This window comes from Mobula hypostoma, chromosome 1, assembly GCF_963921235.1.
Source record: "Mobula hypostoma chromosome 1, sMobHyp1.1, whole genome shotgun sequence".
Classification (NCBI taxonomy): domain Eukaryota; kingdom Metazoa; phylum Chordata; class Chondrichthyes; order Myliobatiformes; family Myliobatidae; genus Mobula; species Mobula hypostoma.
In genome coordinates this window covers 146,552,919-146,572,796 of record NC_086097.1, presented here as the reverse complement: position 1 = coordinate 146,572,796, position 19,878 = coordinate 146,552,919, and the positions used below count along the sequence as shown (strand labels likewise).

General features: G+C 41.2%; 1 protein-coding gene across 2 annotated transcripts in view; it reads right to left on the bottom strand.

Annotated features, from left to right (window-relative positions):
* The window catches only part of map3k22 (mitogen-activated protein kinase kinase kinase 22), a 114,348-nt gene that overhangs the window by 32,102 nt on the left and 62,368 nt on the right, over window positions 1-19,878 (bottom strand). For both annotated transcript variants that reach the window (XM_063057596.1, XM_063057606.1), the window contains exons 5-9: window positions 19,638-19,737; window positions 15,586-15,699; window positions 13,900-14,011; window positions 8,754-8,887; window positions 2,535-2,608 (exon numbers count right to left, since the gene is read on the bottom strand). In XM_063057596.1, coding sequence (XP_062913666.1) covers window positions 2,535-2,608; window positions 8,754-8,887; window positions 13,900-14,011; window positions 15,586-15,699; window positions 19,638-19,737 — 534 coding nt within the window. The remainder of the gene's footprint in view (window positions 1-2,534; window positions 2,609-8,753; window positions 8,888-13,899; window positions 14,012-15,585; window positions 15,700-19,637; window positions 19,738-19,878) is intronic.

Sequence of the window (19,878 nt, the reverse complement as noted above, 5' to 3'; positions counted from 1 at the left end):
GAGTATCTCTGAATGCACAACATGTCGAACCTTGAAGTGGATGGGCTATAGCAGCAAAGGACCATGCCAGGTTCCACTACTGTACCTAATGAAGTGGCCACTGAGCGTAGGTAATAATCTCTTTTTTGATACTTTATCAAAACCCTAATCAAAGTCCAAAACATAAACATGATTGTCGCTCACTATCTTACTAGTCACAATCTCAAAGAGTTTCAACAGATTTATGAAACATGATTTCCCTTTCATGAATCCTAGTTTGATTCTTCCAGTCCAATTATTATTTCGAAGGGCCAATCACCACTTAGCTAATAAAACCTTCTAGAATCCCCCCTGCTTCATGCAACCATGCAATTTGTTAAATGACAATCAGCACATCCACTCTTTTCACAGGTATTTCCTACAGAACTCTAGGGTGTAATTCATCATGCCCTGCAAATTAGTCATCATTCAGTCTCATTACTCTCTTCAGTAATATATTATTTGCTGTTGCTAATTTCTTTGGGCTCCTTATTCACTCTAAACCACGATTTGTCCAATATTTCCAGAAGTCTTTCTTTGTTTTCTTCTGTGAAAGTACACACACACAGAATATTAAATTTCTGTTCATTCTTCTATTATGATTTCTCCTGTCTCAGCTTGTAAGGGAATTACATTAACTTAAGTGAAGCTTTTCTTTTCAATACATCTTGAAAAACTCTCACAATATGTTTTTATATTTCACACTAGCCTATTCTTATAATCTAATTTCCTTTTCCCTTTCCTTCTTATCATTGCTTGGTTCTCCTTGCAGAATTGTGAAATTACACAATCCTTAGGTCTATACCTTTTTTGCCATTGTCATAAATATGTTTCCAACTTCTTATGTTGGTTCCTTCAATGAAACCTTAATCACATACATTTATAGGAATCTATTCCTCATGAGAAGATTGCCGTACCTTTTAAATGAAGCTGGAAATTGAAAGAACAGAAAATAGGAAAGAAGTTTAAATTTGGAGAAGGCTCCTCAAGAATGACATCACATCTCATTTCTCTACAGAGACAGAGATGTGGAATATTTCCCCTTGGAAAGCTGTCAAACTTCATTAGAAACAAGAGGAAATCTGCAGGTGCTGGAAATCCAAGTAACATACACAAAATGCTGGAGGAATTCAGCAAGCCAGGCAGCATCTATGGAAAAGAGTACAGTCGACATTTCGGGCTGAGACCCTTCAGCAGGACTGGTGAAAAAAAGATGAGAAGTCAGAGTTAGAAAGTGGAAGGAGGGGAGGAAAAAACACTAGGTGGTATGTGAAAATGGGAGGGGGGAGTAAAGAGCTGGGAAGTTGATAGGTGAAAGAGATACAGGGCTGGAGAAGGGGGAATCTGGTATGAGAGTACAGAAGGCCATGAAAGAAAGGGGGAAGAGCACCAGAGGGAGGTGATGGGCAAGCAAGCAGATAAGGTGAGAGGGGGAAAATGGGAATGGAGAATGGAGAAAGTGGGGGGGGGTACAGAAGGAATATTGCTCCTCCAACCTGAGTGTGGCTTCATTGCAACAGTGGAGGAGGCCATGGACTGACAACTCAGAATGGGAATAGGAAATTGAATTAAAATGGGAGGCCACTGGGAGGTCCTGCTTTATTTGGCGGATGGAGTGTAGGTACTTCGTTAGATTAGAATTTTAAAATTGAATGTGATAAACTTTTATCAAACACTGATGTTACTAAGTGGTAGAGATTCTTACATGGTAGACAAAGGTTATTTCTATTCATGACATGATTGAAAGGCAGGCAGGATTAAGATCTGAATAGCCCATTTCTCTTCGCACCTTACAGGAAAAAATATTTGAAATATGTAGAGAATTCTAAGATTCTGAGGTCTTGTAAAAGATCAAATTTTATCAAAGATAAATTAAATAAAATAAATAGAAGTCAGAATTGAATTGACTGCAAAAAATCACTAGGACAAAAAAATTCTGATGATCTAAAACAGATAACTGAAAAGTCACTGATACAGTCATGCCTTCAGAACTACTTCAAATTTGATCAACCATCGAGATTACGTGAAATATGGCAAAATGTTTTCACTCTAAGAAATAAAATCATGAAGTAAGCCTTTCAATCCAATTGACTTCAACATTCCAAAACACTAAACAATTACCTTTTTAACAAAAGTAAAATTTTAGTGTGGTGTTTTATTCAAAATATGCAACCTATGCTAGTGAGCACCCCCAACCCCCCCCCCCCCAATACCATGCTGGGAACATTTTCTACAGAATGAATGCAGCAGTTCAAGCAGCTGACTCTCTACCATATTCTCAAGGGTAATTAGGAATGGACAATAAATGCTGGCCTTAATGGCAACCCCCAGATCCTGAAAAATGACTAAATGAAAAGGTAAAAATTAAGTTAGCGTCATTAATGAAATATACTGAAGCCTACAACACCCTCTTACCATGCCACAGATCAAGAGGGAATAGAAAGTGAAAGCAAAGACAGTCACTTAATAAGATTTGTAAAATAAATGAACACAAATCCACAACTACAAGTATCAACCTGTCTATCGATCTGTCCAGTGATTGACAACTTCCAGAAAGTGATGCTTCAGCACTGCTGAAGGGGTCCAACATCTGCAATGAGAAACAACAGTGCACTTCAGAAACAACCAGCGGTGATATCAGATTAAACAAATGCTGATGGGAACAAATGTACAATAAGGTCAACAAAAATAGTTTTGACCTTGCAGAAAACCATCAAAACAAAAGAATAACATTGAAATCTAAAGATTGTATCTTCATAGAACACAATGAGATAGAAGATCATCCATCAATTCACTGATTTCAAAGCAGCAGAATACAAAAGCACATAAATTTCTTTGTTGTGCTCTCAGCATGAAGCCAAGGATTAATTTCTTTCGGACTAATTCTCACTTATTGCTTTTTGAAGCTAAACACCAGCAAGCTACTTTACCAACTAAAGAAAAAGTTTTATTTCTTATCATCTGGAAAGATGAAGGTCACTTCTCCATGGAGGTTGATTCAAGGAATAATATAAACACAGGTTATTCATTTACTATTAAACAACAATGTTTATCTTTAATTAATCAACTCTGCAGATATATTTCACAGTAAGTCCATTTTATTGAAGTTGATGTAATTACTAATTGGAATAGATTGATTAGTTGTCAAGTCCTGCCAAGCAATGAATATTAGGCACGCACCAGGAACATTATGGAAGTTCTGGGAACTTCTGAATAAACTCTGCATCTGAGATCCAATGACCTATCTCACATCTCTCATGTTTTATACAGAAAGACTATTGACACACTGACTCGTGCCTTCATGCAGCACTCTAATTTTTAAGATCCTGATTGTGAGGAAAGTAAGAGAACAAGTTCCATGTGCTCTTCCATTGTGTTTATGTAATTTTGTCAGATAATTGATAGTAGCAGAAAATAAATGGTAATTGGCAACTAATCTATATACTACTAAAACTCCCATGCTCTGACGGTCTGTTTGTGACCTCCAATTAGCGCAAACAGTGCATTACAGCAGCACTTTTTTTGGCTAAATTGAATTAAAATGCGCTAACTTAAAGAATGCAGGCAAAGTCCAGGGTTATATATTCTTATAAAATTGCTCATTCGCCAAAAATCAACAGGCTGGCTTTCACCCGAGAGCCGATTGGCCATCATGGAAATCGGGACGCGACAGCCCCGACGCGTGCGCATGGCCAGCCTCAGCAGCGACATCTACTGGAGCAAAAGGGCAGGGCAGCTCTACTTCGAGGGGTCACATTCTGCTTATCACCATCAGCATGTGCAAGATTGGGACAGATCTAACTGCCACCCATCAGTAAGAGATAATTAAATCTTATTGTAATGACATGCTTTGAGACACCCATAAAACCCTTTGCTGCAGTCAAAGGACAGTGGTGACTATATCACGTCCATTTAGGAGAGCACCAACCACATCATTAAGAATAATCAACATCCTCTGGTGTTCGTGCTACGTATCTTCTATCCAGCATTAGGGTAAAAAAAAATGGTCAGCCTAATTATGCTGTGTGGAAAGGGAAGGGGGACATCATGGTCAAGAGATGTCACCAGACATCATCGGGAAGCAGCAAGGACAGGGAGAGAACAAGAATCGGATGAGGCCAGGGCCGCACGACTCCAGGATCAAACAGTCAGGACAAAAAAATATGAGAGAAGAAGAGACAGAGGAGGAGAGGCATTACATGTCTCCAGGATCAGAGACAAACAACAACCAGAAGAGTTGAAGAGACGGGGATGAAAGGGCTGCACATCTCCAGAATGACAAAAACAGGCACAGAAGGAGGAGAGAGGAAGAGACAAAGGAGCTGAGAAATGCACGTCTCCAGGATCAGAGACAAAGAACAAACAGCAGAAGAGATGAAGAGATGGGGGATGAAAGGACTGCACGTCTCCAGAATGACAATGAGAGGCATGAGGGTGGCAGGAAAACCAGAAATGATGCCATCAAAAGTGTCCTTCGTTAAACGAGGAGGAGCTTTATTTGCTTTGCTATGCGTCGTTCTTCTTTAATAAACTGAGGTTTTCTACTTCAGTTTCCAAAGCAAAGTGATACCAATAGCATTCAGGAAAATTTAACGTTCATTCTGGTCACATCAGACTGCACTACCCTTCTCTCAAAGGGTGCCCCAACGGGTCACCCCGTTGTTTAGTAACTCATTAAATCTGTTAAGTCTGTTGATGGAAATTTTGTGCCCATTTCAGAAACACCGCCATCATGCTATTCCTCCAACACACACAAAATGCTGGAGGAACTCAGTAGGCCAGGCAGCATCTATGGAAAAAAGTACAGTTGATGTTTCAGGCCGAAACCCTTCCGCAGGACTGGAGATAAAAAGCTGAGGAGCAGTTTTGATAGGCTGGGGGAGGGGGAGGAGAGAGAGAGGGAGAGGGGGAGAGGGGGAGAGGGGGAGAGGGGGAGAGGGGGAGAGGGAGAGAGGGAGAGGGGGAGAGGGGGAGAGGGGGAGAGGGGGAGAGAGGGAGAGAGGGAGAGAGGGAGAGAGAGGGAGAGAGGGAGAGAGGGAGAGAGGGAGAGAGGGAGAGGGAGAGGGAGAGGGAGAGGGAGAGGGAGAGGGAGAGAGACAGACAGACAGTCAGTCGCCAGGTGATAGGTGAAACCTGGAGGGGGAAGGATGAAGCAAAGAGCTGGGAAGTTGATTGGTGAAAGAGACAGAAGGCCATGGAAGAAAGAAAAAAGGGGAGGGGGAAGCACCAGAGGGAAGTGATGGGCGGGCAAGGAGGTAACATGAGAGTGGATAAGAAGATGGGCAATGGTGAAGGGGAAGTGGGCGGAGGCATTACTGGAAGTTTGAGAAATTGATATTCATGCCATCAGGTTGGAGGCTACCCAAACGGATTATAAGATGTTGTTTCTCCAACCTAGGTGCGGTCTTATCCTGACAGTGGAGGAGCCATGGATGGACATATTGGCATGGGAATGGGAAGTGGAATTAAAATCGGTGGCCGCTGGGAGATCTCCCTTAGTTCAATTAACAGTGTGATGGATATTCATTTCATGGCCAAAGGCCTCTTTCTCCTTCTTGGTTGTTTGCTATTCTTACTTTCTAAACACAATATTTGCCAGTTGTAAGATCAAAAACAGATGCAAGTAAACTTCCAGCTAACAGTTCTTTGACTTCTGGTCATAAGGGGAAGTTAGTCTTCGATCTGTAAAAAAATGTGAACTGCAAGCACTACGCACCTTGAGGTTAAAACAAGTACTGTCTAAAGACCAGCTCTGCAGACCAGCTTTGTAGATAGTACATGTTCTGTCTGGGAGAAGCAAGGTCTAGCTGACTACACCTGCTTTGTTACTGCTCAAAATGCAGTACAAGACTGAATTGTTGCAAAAAAATTGTTGCAGAAGTCCGGTTGTTGCAAACAGATAAGCTGACTCTTAAATTGCTTGGTTCAGGTTTGCTTGCAGAACTGACAGATATTATTATTTAGCACATCAGTAGCTATGTGTTTACAACTGGAAGCTTTTATGTGGTCAAGGAAGTTAGCTTTACAGCATTAATGGTAGGTAGCTGAAGAACTATGTCTCCAAAATGCTTTTAGACCACTTGTGCTGAAAGGACATCGGAGGAAATATCATAGGTGTGTCAAGTCACCCAACTGGTTGAAAAAGGTATACTGTGAATGTAGAGAGCAGTTCAGGCTTATTAGGAGTGGCTGAATAACATTTAAGAAGAATGATAGGAAGATGGGGTGAATAGAATCCATTACTCTAGCTTTGTTTTTTGCAACAGTTGACTTGCTCAATCACATCATGGTGTGCCTTTTTAGCTTATAGGAATTGTACCTGTGCTTGGAAATCCTTTGAATATCAGAAATGCTTTATGTTTCAGAAACAGTTTTTAATTGGGAAGTAAATGCACATGTTAGAAATACTTTTTTGAGCACTTAGGAAACCTGGAAGCTAAAAGAAGGCATGGTGTTGCTCTAGCAGACAAGGTAAAGGAGAATCCTAATGGATTCCACAGATATGTTAAGAGTAAAAGGATGGCAAGGGACAAACCTGGTCCTTTGGAAGATCAGAAAGGTAATCAACGTGTGGAGCTAAAATAGATGGGGGAGGTCTTAAATAAATTCTTTGCATCTGTATTTACTCAGAAGGATGATATAGAATCTGTAGAAGAGAGGCAAAGTGTCATCAACTTCATGGACCCTGTACAAATTACAGAGGAAGGTAGTGTTTGCTACCCTGTGGCAAATCGAAGTGCATAAATCTCCAGGGTCTAACAAGGTGTTCCCTCAGACCCCATGGGAGGCAAGTGCAGAAATTTCTGGTGTCCTAGCAGAGATTTTTAAAACATCCTTACCAATGGGTAAAGTATCAGAGGAATGGAGGATTGCCATTGTTATTCCACTGTTTAAAGCTGGTTCTAAACTTAAACCAGAAAATTATAGGCCGGTGCGTCTGACATCAGTTGTGGGAAAGTTATTGAAAGATATTCTAAGGAATTGGATATACAAGTATTTGGATAGACACACACTGATTGAGGATAGTCAGTATGACTTCGTGTACGGTAGGTCATGTCTAACCAATCAGAGAGTTTTTCGAGGAAGTTACCATGGAAATTCGAAGGCAAGGCAGTGGATGTTGCCTATATGGATTTCAGTAAAGCATTTGACAAGGTACCGCATGGGAGGTGGGTCAAGAAGGTTCCACTGTTCAAGAAAGGCTCTAAAAATGTCCTGGGGAACTATAAGCTGATTATGTAAGTCAGCATGTCATATCTAACCAATTCTATAGAATTTTTCGAAGAAGTTACCAGGAAAGTGGATGATGGCAAGGCAGTGGATATTGTCTACATGGACTTCAGTAAGGCATCTGACAAAATCCCGACTGGGAGGCTGGTCAAGGAGGTTCAGTCACTCGGCATTCGAGATGAGGTAGTAAATTAGTTTCGACATTTGCTTTGTGGGAGAAGTCAGAGTGTGGTAGTAGACGGTTGCCTATCTGACTGGAGGCCTGTGACTAGCGGTGTGTTGCAGGGACTGGTGCTGTGTCTTTTGCTGTTTGTCATCTGCGTCAATGATCTGAATGATAATGTGGTTAATTGGATCAGCAAATTTGTGGATGACACCAAGTTTGGTGGCGTAGTGGGCATTGATGAGGGCTATCATGGCTTGCAGAGGACTCTGCATCAGCTGGAAAAATGGCAGATGGAACGTAATACAGACAAGTGGGAGGTTTTGCACTGCAGTAGAACCAGCCTAGGGTTACACAGTGAATGGCAGGACACCGAGGAATGCTACAGATAAAAGGGATCCTGGGAATACAGGTCCATAATTCATTGAAAGTGGTTTCACATGCAGATAGAGTCATTAAGAAAGCTTTTGGCACATTGGCCTTCATAAGTCAAAGTACTGAGTACAGGAGATGGGATGTTATGCTGAAGTTGTATAAGACATTAGTGAAGCCTAATTTGGAATATTGTGTGCAGTTTTGGTCACCTACCTACAGGAAATATTAAATAAGGTTGAAAGAGTACAGAGAAGACTTACAAGAATGGTGCCAGGTCTAGAAGACTTAAGTTATAAGGAAAGATTGAATTAGTTAGGACTTTATTCATTGGAACGTAGAAGATTGAGAGGAGATTTGATAGAGGTATACAAAACTATGAGGGGTATAGATATGGTAAATGAAAGCTGGCTTTTCCACTGAAGTTGGGTGAGACTACAACCAGAGGTCATGGGTTAAAGGTGAAAAGTAAGGTTAAGAGGAACATGAGGAGAAATTTCTTCACTTGGTGGGTCATGAGCTGCCATACAAGCTCAATTTCAACATTTAAGAGAAGTTTGGATGAGTACATGGATGGTAGGGGTGCCGGTGCAGGCTGATGGGAGTAGGTGGCTTAAGTGGCTTTGACATGGACTCGAAAGGCTGAATGGCCTATTTCTGTGCTGTACTCCTCTATGATTTTCTACCTCCTTGGTAGGAAGGAGGGACCCATGGATCAAATAGCGGGTATTGGCAGCTAAAATCCACTGTGGAGAATAAGTAGGGAAGTAAACTACGTCTTTGAAGTTTGAGTAGATATAATATTATCCCCCTTTAGTGAGATAATTCATGACTATTGATATCTGAAAGGGCTTAAGATCTTTGTTTGAGATTAGAGCCTTCAGGGTTTGCAAACCCAATACCATTACAGTATCAGGCTAGAACTTTTGTGCACTTTGGAGCTTAGGCTGCAGGACAGAGTTACCCTTACATTTTGTTCCAAAGTCTCCGGAATGAATTCTCCCTCGCTGTGGATGCTGGTATAAGATCCTTGACGTGCAAATTGCTGCTGCCCATCAGGAACACTCCCAGGTGGAGGTGAACTACGGCCAGTGTGCAGGGAGCCTGCAGCAATTAGAAGAAAAAAAAATCTTAACCACCTCTACAAATGTGAAAAAATCCCCATGTGGGATTGACATAACTGTCACTTACAAGTCAAGTCACATTTTATTGTCATTTCAACCATAACTGCTGGTACAGAATGTAGTAAAAATGAGACAACGATTTCCAGGACCATGGTGCTGCATGAAACAATACAAAACTACACAGAACTACTTAAGAAAAAAACACAAAAACTACACTAGACTACAGTCCTATCCAGGACTGCATAAAGTGCACAAAACAGTGTAGGCACTACAATAAATAATAATAAATTAAACAAGACAAATAGGCACAGTAGAGGGCTGCAGGTTGGTGTCAGTCCAGGCTCTGGGTATTGAGGAGTCTGATGGCTTGGAGGAAGAAACTGTTACATAGTCTGGTCGTGAGAGCCCGAATGCTTCGGTGCCTTTTTCCAGATGGTAGGAGGGAGAAGAGTTTGTATGAGGGTTGTGTGGGGTTCTTCATAATGCTGTCTGCTTTGCGGATGCAGCGTGTGGTGTAAATGTCTGTGAGGCGGGAAGAGAGACCCCAATGATTTTCTCAGCTGACCTCATTATCCGCTGCAGGGTCTTGCGATCCGAGATGGTGCAATTTCCAAACCAGGCAGTAATGCAGCTGCTCAGGATGCTCTCAATACAACCTCTGTAGAATGTGGTGAGGATGGGGGTTGGGAGATGGACTTTTCTCAACCTTCACATAAAGTAGAAATGCTGCTGGGCTTTCTTTGCTATGGAGCTGAGGTTGAGGGATCAGGTGAGATTCTCCACCAGGTGAACACCAAGAAATCTGGTGCTCCTAACGATTCTACGGAGGAGTCGTCGAAGCTCAGCGGAGAGTGGTCGCTCCGTACCCAGTTTCCATTACAACACTGATAAGGTTTGATGTGCAGTACCTTCACCAGATTGATACCAGGGAATAAAGGGTGAAATGATAAAGAGTTGTATAAATTTGACTTGTATTGCATTTAGTGGATAAATTTAGGGCCAATTTAAATGCTAACATTAATTAAAGGGTTCGATAAGATTGATAATAATGTCCATTTATTCTGGTGCCAGAATTCCACAATTAAAATGAATAATCTTAATCTATAACATATCAAATGTAGTTTTTTAGCCAAATTGGTGGTCAACCAGCAGCGTTTTTTTCACACTAAGGAAATGAGCTACAGAGCATATTGCTAGGAAGGATAGTTAACCACAAACAAGAGAAAATCTGCAAATACTGGAAACCCAAGCAACATACACACAATGCTGGAGGAACTCAGCAGGCCAGGCTGCATCTACGGAAAGGAGTACAGTTGATGTTTCGGACCAAGACCCTTTCTTGCTTGCGATAGGGGCAGGTAAGGAGAAAAGATGAGAGAGGGAAAAGGGAATGGGAAATGGTGAAGGGAGGGGGGTAGGACATTACCAGAAGTTCGAAAAATCAGTGTTCATGCCATCGGGTTGGAGGCTATCCCTGATAGAATATAAGGTGTTGCTCCTCCAAACTGAGTGTGGCCTCATCACGATGGTAAAGGAGGCCATGGACTGACATGTCAGAATGGGAATGGGAAAGAGAGATCCCAGTTTTTCCAGCGAAGGGAGCTTAAGTGCTTGGTGAAGCATTCTCCCAATCTACATTAGGTCTCACCAACCTATAGGAAGCCACACCGGAAGCACCGGATATAGTAGATGACTCCAACAGACTCACAGATGAAGTGTCAGCTCACCTAGAAGGACTGTTTGGGGCCCTGAATGATAGTGAGGGAGGAAATGCCAGGTCACTGGAATCACTTAAAATAGCTGCAAAATGTATTCATTGCTGGTTGCTGGTTCAGGGCCCCAGACAGTCCTTCCAGGTGAGGCGACACTTCATCTGTGAGTCGGCAGGGTGATATACTGCGTCCGGTGCTCCCGATGTGGCCTTCTATATATTGGCGAGACCCGACGCAGACTGGGAGATCGTTTCGCTGAACACCTACGCTCTGTCTGCCAGAGAAAGCAGGATCTTCCAGTGGCCACACATTTTAATTCCACGACCCATTCGCATTCTGATATGTCTATCCACGGCCTCCTCTACTGTAAAGATGAAGCCACACCCAGGTTGGAGGAACACCACCTTATATTCCGTCTGGGTTTCCTTCAACCTGATGGCATGAACATTGATCTCTCAAACTTCCGCTAATGCCCCACCTCCCCCTTGTACTCCATCCATTATTTATTTATATTTTCTCTCTCTCCTTTTTCTCCCTCTGTCCCCCTCACTATACCCCTTGCCCATCCTCTGGTTTTTTCCCCCTCCCCCTTTTCTTTCTCCATAGGCCTCCTGTCCCATGATCCTCTCATATCCCTTTTGCCAATCAGCTGTCCAGCTCTTGGCTCCATCCCTCCCCCTCCTGTCTTCTCCTATCATTTCGAATCTCCCCCTCCCCCTCCCACTTTCAAATCTCTTACTAGCTCTTCTTTCAGTTAGTCCTGACGAAGGGTCTCGGCCTGAAACGTTGACTGTACCTCTTCCTAGAGATGCTGCCTGGCATGCTGCGTTCACCAGCAACTTTGATGTGTGTTGCTTGAAGTTCCAGCATCTGCAGATTTCCTCGTGTTTGTGTTGTTGCTGGTTGGTTTAGTATTCATGTTTCCCTGTCCTGAACCTATTTACTTTGGAATGATGTCATCACACTGCAAAGACAATATTCACTGATATGCCTTCATTCATTTCCTTCAAGACATCTCAGAAAACCAATTATTTTAGATCAATAGTTAGTAATTTTTCTAATGTTCTTTTTTTGCAAAGTAACTACTTAAATGGGCATGTATTACAAATCCAAGAGAATTTTTCAATACTTCATAGGTATTTCTCAACTAAAATACCCAGCCTTTCCTTCTTCTGTCAGTAAAAAATGTTTTTTTAATATGAATTTAAAATCCTCCTTCAAATCTGTGGAATTAGAAATTTTTCATAACAAGAGTATTTGCTAGAATCCAGCTTGTATGTAAGTTATTAAAGAAAATTCAGAGAAGTTCTGAGCCCTTTTCACATGGCCCAGACTTGATGAGTAATGAGTGGGTTGAAAGTGCTACACTATCTGAAACAAGATATTAGAATGAGATACCCATTCTCATACTACATCTCAGGTGTACAAATAAAGTAAGAATTATTCCAAATATTTTATTGGTTTTAAGCAGTGAAGAATGCAATCTTAAATGATCTTTTTATAGAAGCCACATAGTTTCCAAATACGTTCATTGTCCTCTCTGCATATATAAGACATAAGACCATAAGATGTCAAGTGCATAATTGATTTATTTTCTTCCGATGCTGTAGCAGGTTAAATGCATTTCAGTGTTATAGAAATTCTCCGTAAAAGGATTCATTTGACAGGTCTTTACCAAGCACAAAGCATGTTATGCCCCAATGTCATGAAAAGTATTATATACACAAAAACCTTTCCCAACTGTCAAAAATAATTTGTAGTTATTTTACACTTACATAGAGCAAAGAATGTACAGATAGGTTCATTTTAAAAGGATTTCTTTTTCTGAACATGAAATGGGTAAAGTAGCTTCTGTAAAGGGTTAAATGACATTGCACTTACCAAAAGGCATATATTTCAATGTCAAAGCTGAGAACAGACTGATGGACGTACTCAGAACCTTTGTGGGAACTACTAAAGGAAGTCAGCCTGAGCTATCAACATTGAAGGAAGTCCAGGATTAACAAGAAGGGACTGGAGTCAGTCTTCTGATAACAAAAATCTCCCTTTGGCTGCAGGCATAAACATGCATCTTCAAGGCTAAGTAGGTTTATTTAAAATTGACTCTAACATAAAATAAGCTTCCATTCAACAATGTAAATTTCAAAACTTTCTCCATCATCTTCCCAAGTAAATAACATTCTTAGACTTAATGAAAAGTCATCAAACTGCTGCGTTAAACCTGTTTCTCTCTGTGTAGGTGAGAAGCTGAGTATTTCCAGAAGGTTCTGTTTTCTGAAAGCACACACACTGTGGTCAACCCAGTACCTAGTGTTTTGTATCAGAGAAAATAGGTATGATTTCCTATTTTTCAATTCTTAGATACCAAATTTTCAACAGTTAAGAAAAAAAGGCATAACCACACCTATCACTGACCTGCGGCTATAACTTACAATTAAATATTGCTTTTAATGCCTCAATGAGTTTATTTATTCACTTATGCAATTTCAGATTGGGTTTGTGAATAGAGCTGAGAGTAAGAAGACAGTGAATACTCACAGTCAAGGGGGCTTGATTTTCCTTTCCCTATCTCAGGACTATTAAGGCAAATTACAGCAATCTACATCACTTCAAAGTTCAAAGTAAATTTATTATCAAAGTATATGTCTGTCACCACATACAACCCTGAGATTTGTTTTCTTGCAGACATGCTCAGTAAATCCAAGGAAAGTCTGCACCCAACATGGTGGGCAACAGCCAGTGTGCAAAAGACAGCAAACTGTGCAAATAAAAAAAAAAATCACAATAATAAATAAATAAACAACAAATATCGAATATGAGATGAAGAGTCCTTGAGGTCATGGGAATAGTTCAGTGTTAGTGAGAGTGAAGTTATCCCTACTGGTTCAAGAGCCTGAAGGTTTAGGTATAATAACTGTTCCTGAACCTGCTGGTGTGAGTCCTGAGGCACCTGTACATTCTTCCTGATGGCAGCGGTGAAAAAGTGAGCATGACCTGGATGGTGGGGATCCCTGATGATAAATGCAGCCTTCCTGTAACAGCGCTCCATGCAGATGTGTTCAATAGTGGGGAGGGCTTTACTGGGCTGTTTCCACTACTTTTATAGGATTTTCCTTTCAAAGGCATTGGTGTTTACATATAAAGCTGTGATGCAAACAGCCTGCACTCTGACTGAAATGCGGAAATGGCTGGGAACAATATTTGACCTTCAATTATTCACGAGATAAGCACAACAAACCAAATGATATTCTAACAATAGTGGATGTACAGGACGTCTCACCTGTTGACAGCTTCCGATGGCGCTCGTTCCCTTTGTACAATGACCCCAACAAGTCTCCCATCGACTTGGACATCCTAATCTCGGGCAATTTCTCTGCAGTTTTACAATTCATCTGCCAGAATTACAGAGAAATGAAATAGTGTTTTTTTTTTAAAAATCTGACTTGATAAACTAACAATAGCACACCAATATTAATAATCCAAAGACACTTTCTTGTTTTCAACCAATGTTTTTAAACATCAAGATTTCGCTGCAACAGTATTCTACTTTTGCGAATTTAATAGCACTGAAACACAGTTTGTAGGATTATATGACTATAAATCTTTTTTCAAGGTCTTAGATTTTGATATTAAAGAAATTAAATCATTTCCTTAGTTCCCTTCATGATGCAATTCTTTTTCATACTGTATGTTCTTCCAGGGTAGGTAAAGGCTGTATCCACCACCTAACCACCTGGCTATCCTTGAGGTGGAGGTACTGAGATGTCTTCTTGAGCCAGAGTGATCCTATCAGTGAAGGTTCTCTTATTGGAAATTTTGCAGTTTTGCTTCAGGGATAATGAAGGAATTTAGTATATTTCCCAGGTCATGATGGGGTGCAACAAGGAAGGGAAAATGCAAGTTATCCAGGGACCAAATTCTTCGGTCTTTCCTGATATGCTTTAGGAGGAGCTGTTGAAGAACCTTGGCAAGATGCTGGAGTACAATTTTTAGATGCCCCTCATGCATTAGTACTGGATGGAATGAATGTGTATGGGGATGTATGGAGTGCTGGTCAAAAGGGCTTCCTTATCCTAATGAAGATGGGTTCTTCAATACACCTTCATTCTTGAAAAAGCCTGAGTTGAATCATAAATCTCCAGAATGGTGACTTCATCAACCTATACTCCATTGTCCTAGCTGTCTCACCTGCATAATACGGGGCATAAGTTACCCCGCCAATGTGTACAAGGATTTTTTTTCAATTAAGGCTTCATAAAGTGTTAAAAAAAAACTAAATCAAAATTTCTTACCAACCACTTCTAAATACTTGTTTCAAATATTTCTTTAACCTACTGTTGCTGATTGTATTATAAGTGTCAAACTGAATGTGACTAGGGATTGTCAAAAGTGAAATAGATGGAGCAGCAGTAGGAGTGACACAGTTAATAACATCGGTTGGAAGGAATTGCTGGGTGTTGCAAACTAAACTGGATGAGGAGGACAATCATGGTCCGTTACTGAATTTTGACTGCAAAATCACTGACCTTGACTAAGAGGCAGCTGGATTATCAAATCCGATGTAGCCTGCATTGCAGGGTGCTGAAAAGCGCTCATAAAATTATTGTGAAATTACTATATCAGAGCACTGGTAAAGAACAGTTATCGGACTTAACAGGATAATGGAGATAGATTAGCATCAATTTTTAAAAATGCAGGGTGCTGGTTCAGAGGAGTTGAATAGTGCTGGAAAGCAGGATTATCAATGGAAACAGGAGACATTGCTTAGTTTAATATTATAAATATTTGAAGAGTGTAATTTGTTTAACCCTGCAAATCATGTATCAGAAAAGGACTACATTCTTAGAGTGATCTTACCAACTGCAAGCTGATCTTTTTTTTAAGATAAGATGAAATAACTCAATTAAACAGTTTTTATTCAAGAAAAATAACTGGTAAAAACATTTATTGCACAAGGTTAACTTACATGAATGTTCTTTCGAGGCATGACCAAAATCCTTAAGGTTTTTATACTGGAGTTTAGGTCCAAGTGCTCAATGGCTTTGTCCAATTCATTCTGGCATCGTAATGGAGTCCGATGCTGTTCAATAATTTATAAACACATAGAAAGTTCAGAGGATATGCAAATTAATCCATAACTGAGAAACCTACAGCCTTAATTTACCGAGCATTTTATCAAATTTCTTCTTCGGTAAACTGCAAGTCCATCTATTATTTACAAAGCCTGCATACTTCAGGTTTAATATCACTAACAAATGCCGTAAAATTTGTTGTTTTGCGACAGCAATACACTGCAATACATAATAATAAAAAGTATAAATTACAATAGGTATGCATATTAAAAAGAAAATTGCATTAAATTAGTGCGGTGAGAGGAGAAAATATTGAGGTAGTGTTGTCCATTCAGACATCTAATGGCAGAGGGAAAGCTGTTCCTGAAAAATGGACTGCATCTCTTCAGGATCCTGTACCCTCCTCCGTGATGGTAGCAATGAGAAGAGGTCACGTTCTGGGTGATGAGGGTCTGTAATGATGAATGCCGCCTTTTGAATGTGTCCTGGATGCTGGGGAGGCCACTGGCCATGATGGAGCTGCCTGAGCTTACAACACTCTGATGCTTTTTCTTTTATCTTGTGCAATGGTGGCTCCATACCACATGGTGATGCAACCAATGAGAATGCTCTCCATGGTACATCTGTAGAAATTTGTGTCTTTGGTCACATACCAGTTCTCCTCACATTCGCAATGTCACTCCAGATTCCCAGGCAACAATTTGATAATTCATAATTCTATCCATTAATTATTCCTTCATTGAAGCTCCTTTAATTGCTTGCAGCTTCTTCCCTTATCCTTCACAATGATTCTATTCTCTTCTTCACTTTCATGTTACCAGCCTTCTCTCTTTCTCTCATGGGATAATGCAGCTGGGTGCTGAATGGCTGGTACAATTACGTTAAGCCAAGGGGACTGCTTTCACTGCGTTTTGTTTATCTTTCTTGCCTCTGCTACAGTTGATTTCATTCCCACTCATTTCTATTTCACTGGAACTGTCATACAAAAAATTACATGGCAAAAATGGGAGACAGAATGTAGTTGACTGGGTCAATTAAGCCAGGGGTCCCCAACCATTCTTGCGGACTGGCCAACCGGGGGGGGGGGGGGGGGGGGAGGGTTGCCAACGTACATGAGTAGCAATCAAATACATTGAGTTTACCCCAAGAAAGACTACAATGACCATGAAGCCTTGCGCGGGCACCAGTGCGCATGCGTGACCTACCAACTTTTTTTTAAACCCCCTCCTTCTACAAATCGTTTTCTGCAATTCTGTTCCGGGGGCGGGGGTGTTAATCACGACCGGAATATAGGTGATAAGTGGCTAATACACTCAATTTCGTTTCTAAAAGGGTGTATCTAACAAATTTAATATTAAACACACAGCACATATTTTCTACGTGTGAATATAGTGATAAGTCAATTATCAGGGGAGGACGGGGAGCTTCAAGTAAGTGTTGAACGAACTTCCAGTAGAAGTGGCAGAAGCAGATTCGATATTATCATTTAAAGAAAAATTGGATAGGTATATGGACAGGAAAGGAACGGAGGGTTATGGGCTCAGTGCAGGTCGGTGGGACTAGGTGAGAATAGCGTTCAGCACAGACTAGAAGGGCAGAGATGGCCTGTTTCCGTGCTGTAATTATTATATGGTTATATAAGTAAGTCAACAGCATCATAACATTTTAAGTAACGTTTGGATATTAAACACACAGCACATATTTTCTCCGTATGAACATATAAAATCATTGCAGCACACCAATATCGCTGAATCAGTGGGAGCCTGGGCTTGTTTCCCTGCAACAAGACGGTGCCATCGAGGGGTGATGGGAGACAGCGATTCTCGAAGGGAGTTCCTTAAGTCCAGTCTATTCCGTAATTTAGTTTTCATTACATTCATTGCTGAGATATGTTGGAAATGAAAGCAACGTTTTCAGTGCTTTCGTGGCCATCTCAGGATATTTAGCCTTGACTTTAATCCAGAATGCTGGCAAAGATGTTATGTCAAACATACTTTAAAGCCCGTCGTCATTTACAAGCTCGAGGAGTTGATCTTTTTCCCGCGCTGACATGGATGACGCGTGCGTAATGACCTCACGTGCGTTAAAGTTCAACAGTGGGCGTGACAGGGAATGAGGAAAGGTGCAGCTGATTCCTATCGCCAAATCATATCATTTCCTCGTGGCCTGGTAGCACATGCTTTGTGGCCCGGCACCGGTCCGCGGCCCGGTAGTTGGGGACCACTGAATTAAGCAGAAAGACCATAGGAATGGAGTAGTCACTAGCTAACTCAAAGTTCAAAGTAAATTTACTACCAAATACATATGTCACTATATACAAACCTGAGATTCACTTACTTGTTGCCATTCACAGTAACTCCAAGAAATACAACTGTTACACGGAGTGACTGGAGGTGGACCAACTGCAGGGCACAGGCACAGAGACAGATTTGGACATGACTTGGACTCAGAACTTGACTCTGGACTCGGAGCCTTGGGATTTGGGGTCGGGACTCCGAGCCTTGGGACTTGGACTCGGAACGACAAAACGACGACAATCCATTCAAGTAGTGACAAACAGCCATCTACTGAGCTAGATACGAGACGACAAAACAACGACAATCCATTCGAGTAGCGGCAAACGGCCACCTACTGAGCTAGATACGAGACGACAGAAACCAAACCATGACAGACCATTTGTATCTAGACACGGGGAAGCTCATGAAAACGGTCCCTTATTCTTGGCGGCTCGAAGTGGCGACAATCGGCCAGCAAATCTCAGCCGAACATGAAAACAACAGAATTCGCATCTTAGCTCGGAGTAGCGGCAAAACAGCCGGCAACTCAGCTGGACACGAAAATGACTGAGTTCACTAAGCAGCCACAGGCACCAAAGCAACTTAGAGTCCATGATTCTCGGCGGCTCCAGGACGAGCACAGCTGCACTGGCTACGGTGATGAACTAGCAGCGAGTAGAAGTAAGCCGGAGTTTTTATGCTGCCGGTTCGAATGAGGATCAGATGTCTCAATCAAGGAACCAGGAAAAGCACAGGGAAAAGGAAATCAACAGAAACAAGGAGTCAGTGGACCGGACCGTGACAACAACAGAATCAATGAAAGACCTCACCCGACAGGACAGAAAAACAACCGATGTGCAAAAGATAACAAACTGTGCAAATACAACAGAAAAACATATATACATATATTGAGAACATGAGATGAAGAGTCCTTGAAAGTGAGTTCAAAGGTTGTGGATGTTAAGTGATAGCACAAGTGAAGTTATCCTTTCTGAATCAAGAGCATGATGGGTGAGAGGAAATAACTGTTCCTGAAAGTGGTGGTGTGGGTCCTGAAGCTGCAGTACCCACTTCCTGATAGCAGCAGCAGTGAGAATGGTCCATGGCCTGGAAGCTGCTTTCCTGTGACAGTGCTTCCTGTAGGTGTGCTTAAGGTGGGAAGGGCTTTACTCATGATGGATTGGGCTGTATCCACATTTTGTATGATTTCTGTTCGAGGGCAGTGGTGATCCAAATCAGGCTGTGATGCAACCAGTCAATATAATCTCCACCACACATATATTGAAGTTAGTCAAAGTTTTAGATGTCATTCCAAAATTTTGCAATCTTCTAAGTAGAGGTGCTGCTATGCTTTCTTTGTAATAGTATTTATGTTCTTGGCCCAGGTCAGATCCCCTGAAAAGATAACACCAAGGAATTTAAAGTTGCTGATCCTCCCCACCTCGATCTCCTGATGAAGACTGGTTGATGTACCTTCGTTTCCTCCTCCTAAAGTCAATAATCAGCTCCTTGGTCTTGCTGACATTGAGTGAGAGTTTGTTGGCAATTGCTCCAATTATTCTAAAATATCGCTGGTGATCTGTGAGAAGACTGTAACAATGACTGAATGGATAATGTACAAAAAGCTAATCATTAGCAAATAAAGCATGCACAGCATTTGAAAAACATACCTCGTTGTTAATTAAGTGTAACTCCATTTGTTGCCCAAAGGCATCCTTGACCTTTTGAAGGATGTCTTTTAACTTTACTGGTCTGGAGAACTGCATGACCCTTTAAAAAAATACCAATTACATAAATTATTACAATCCCCATTAATCTCTTAAAAAAGCAGGAACTTCGCATTCTTTAAGGAATCTAAAACAATTTTAATGACCTCTACTCTTCTGCTTCATTTTTCCTGCTAGTTTCTGC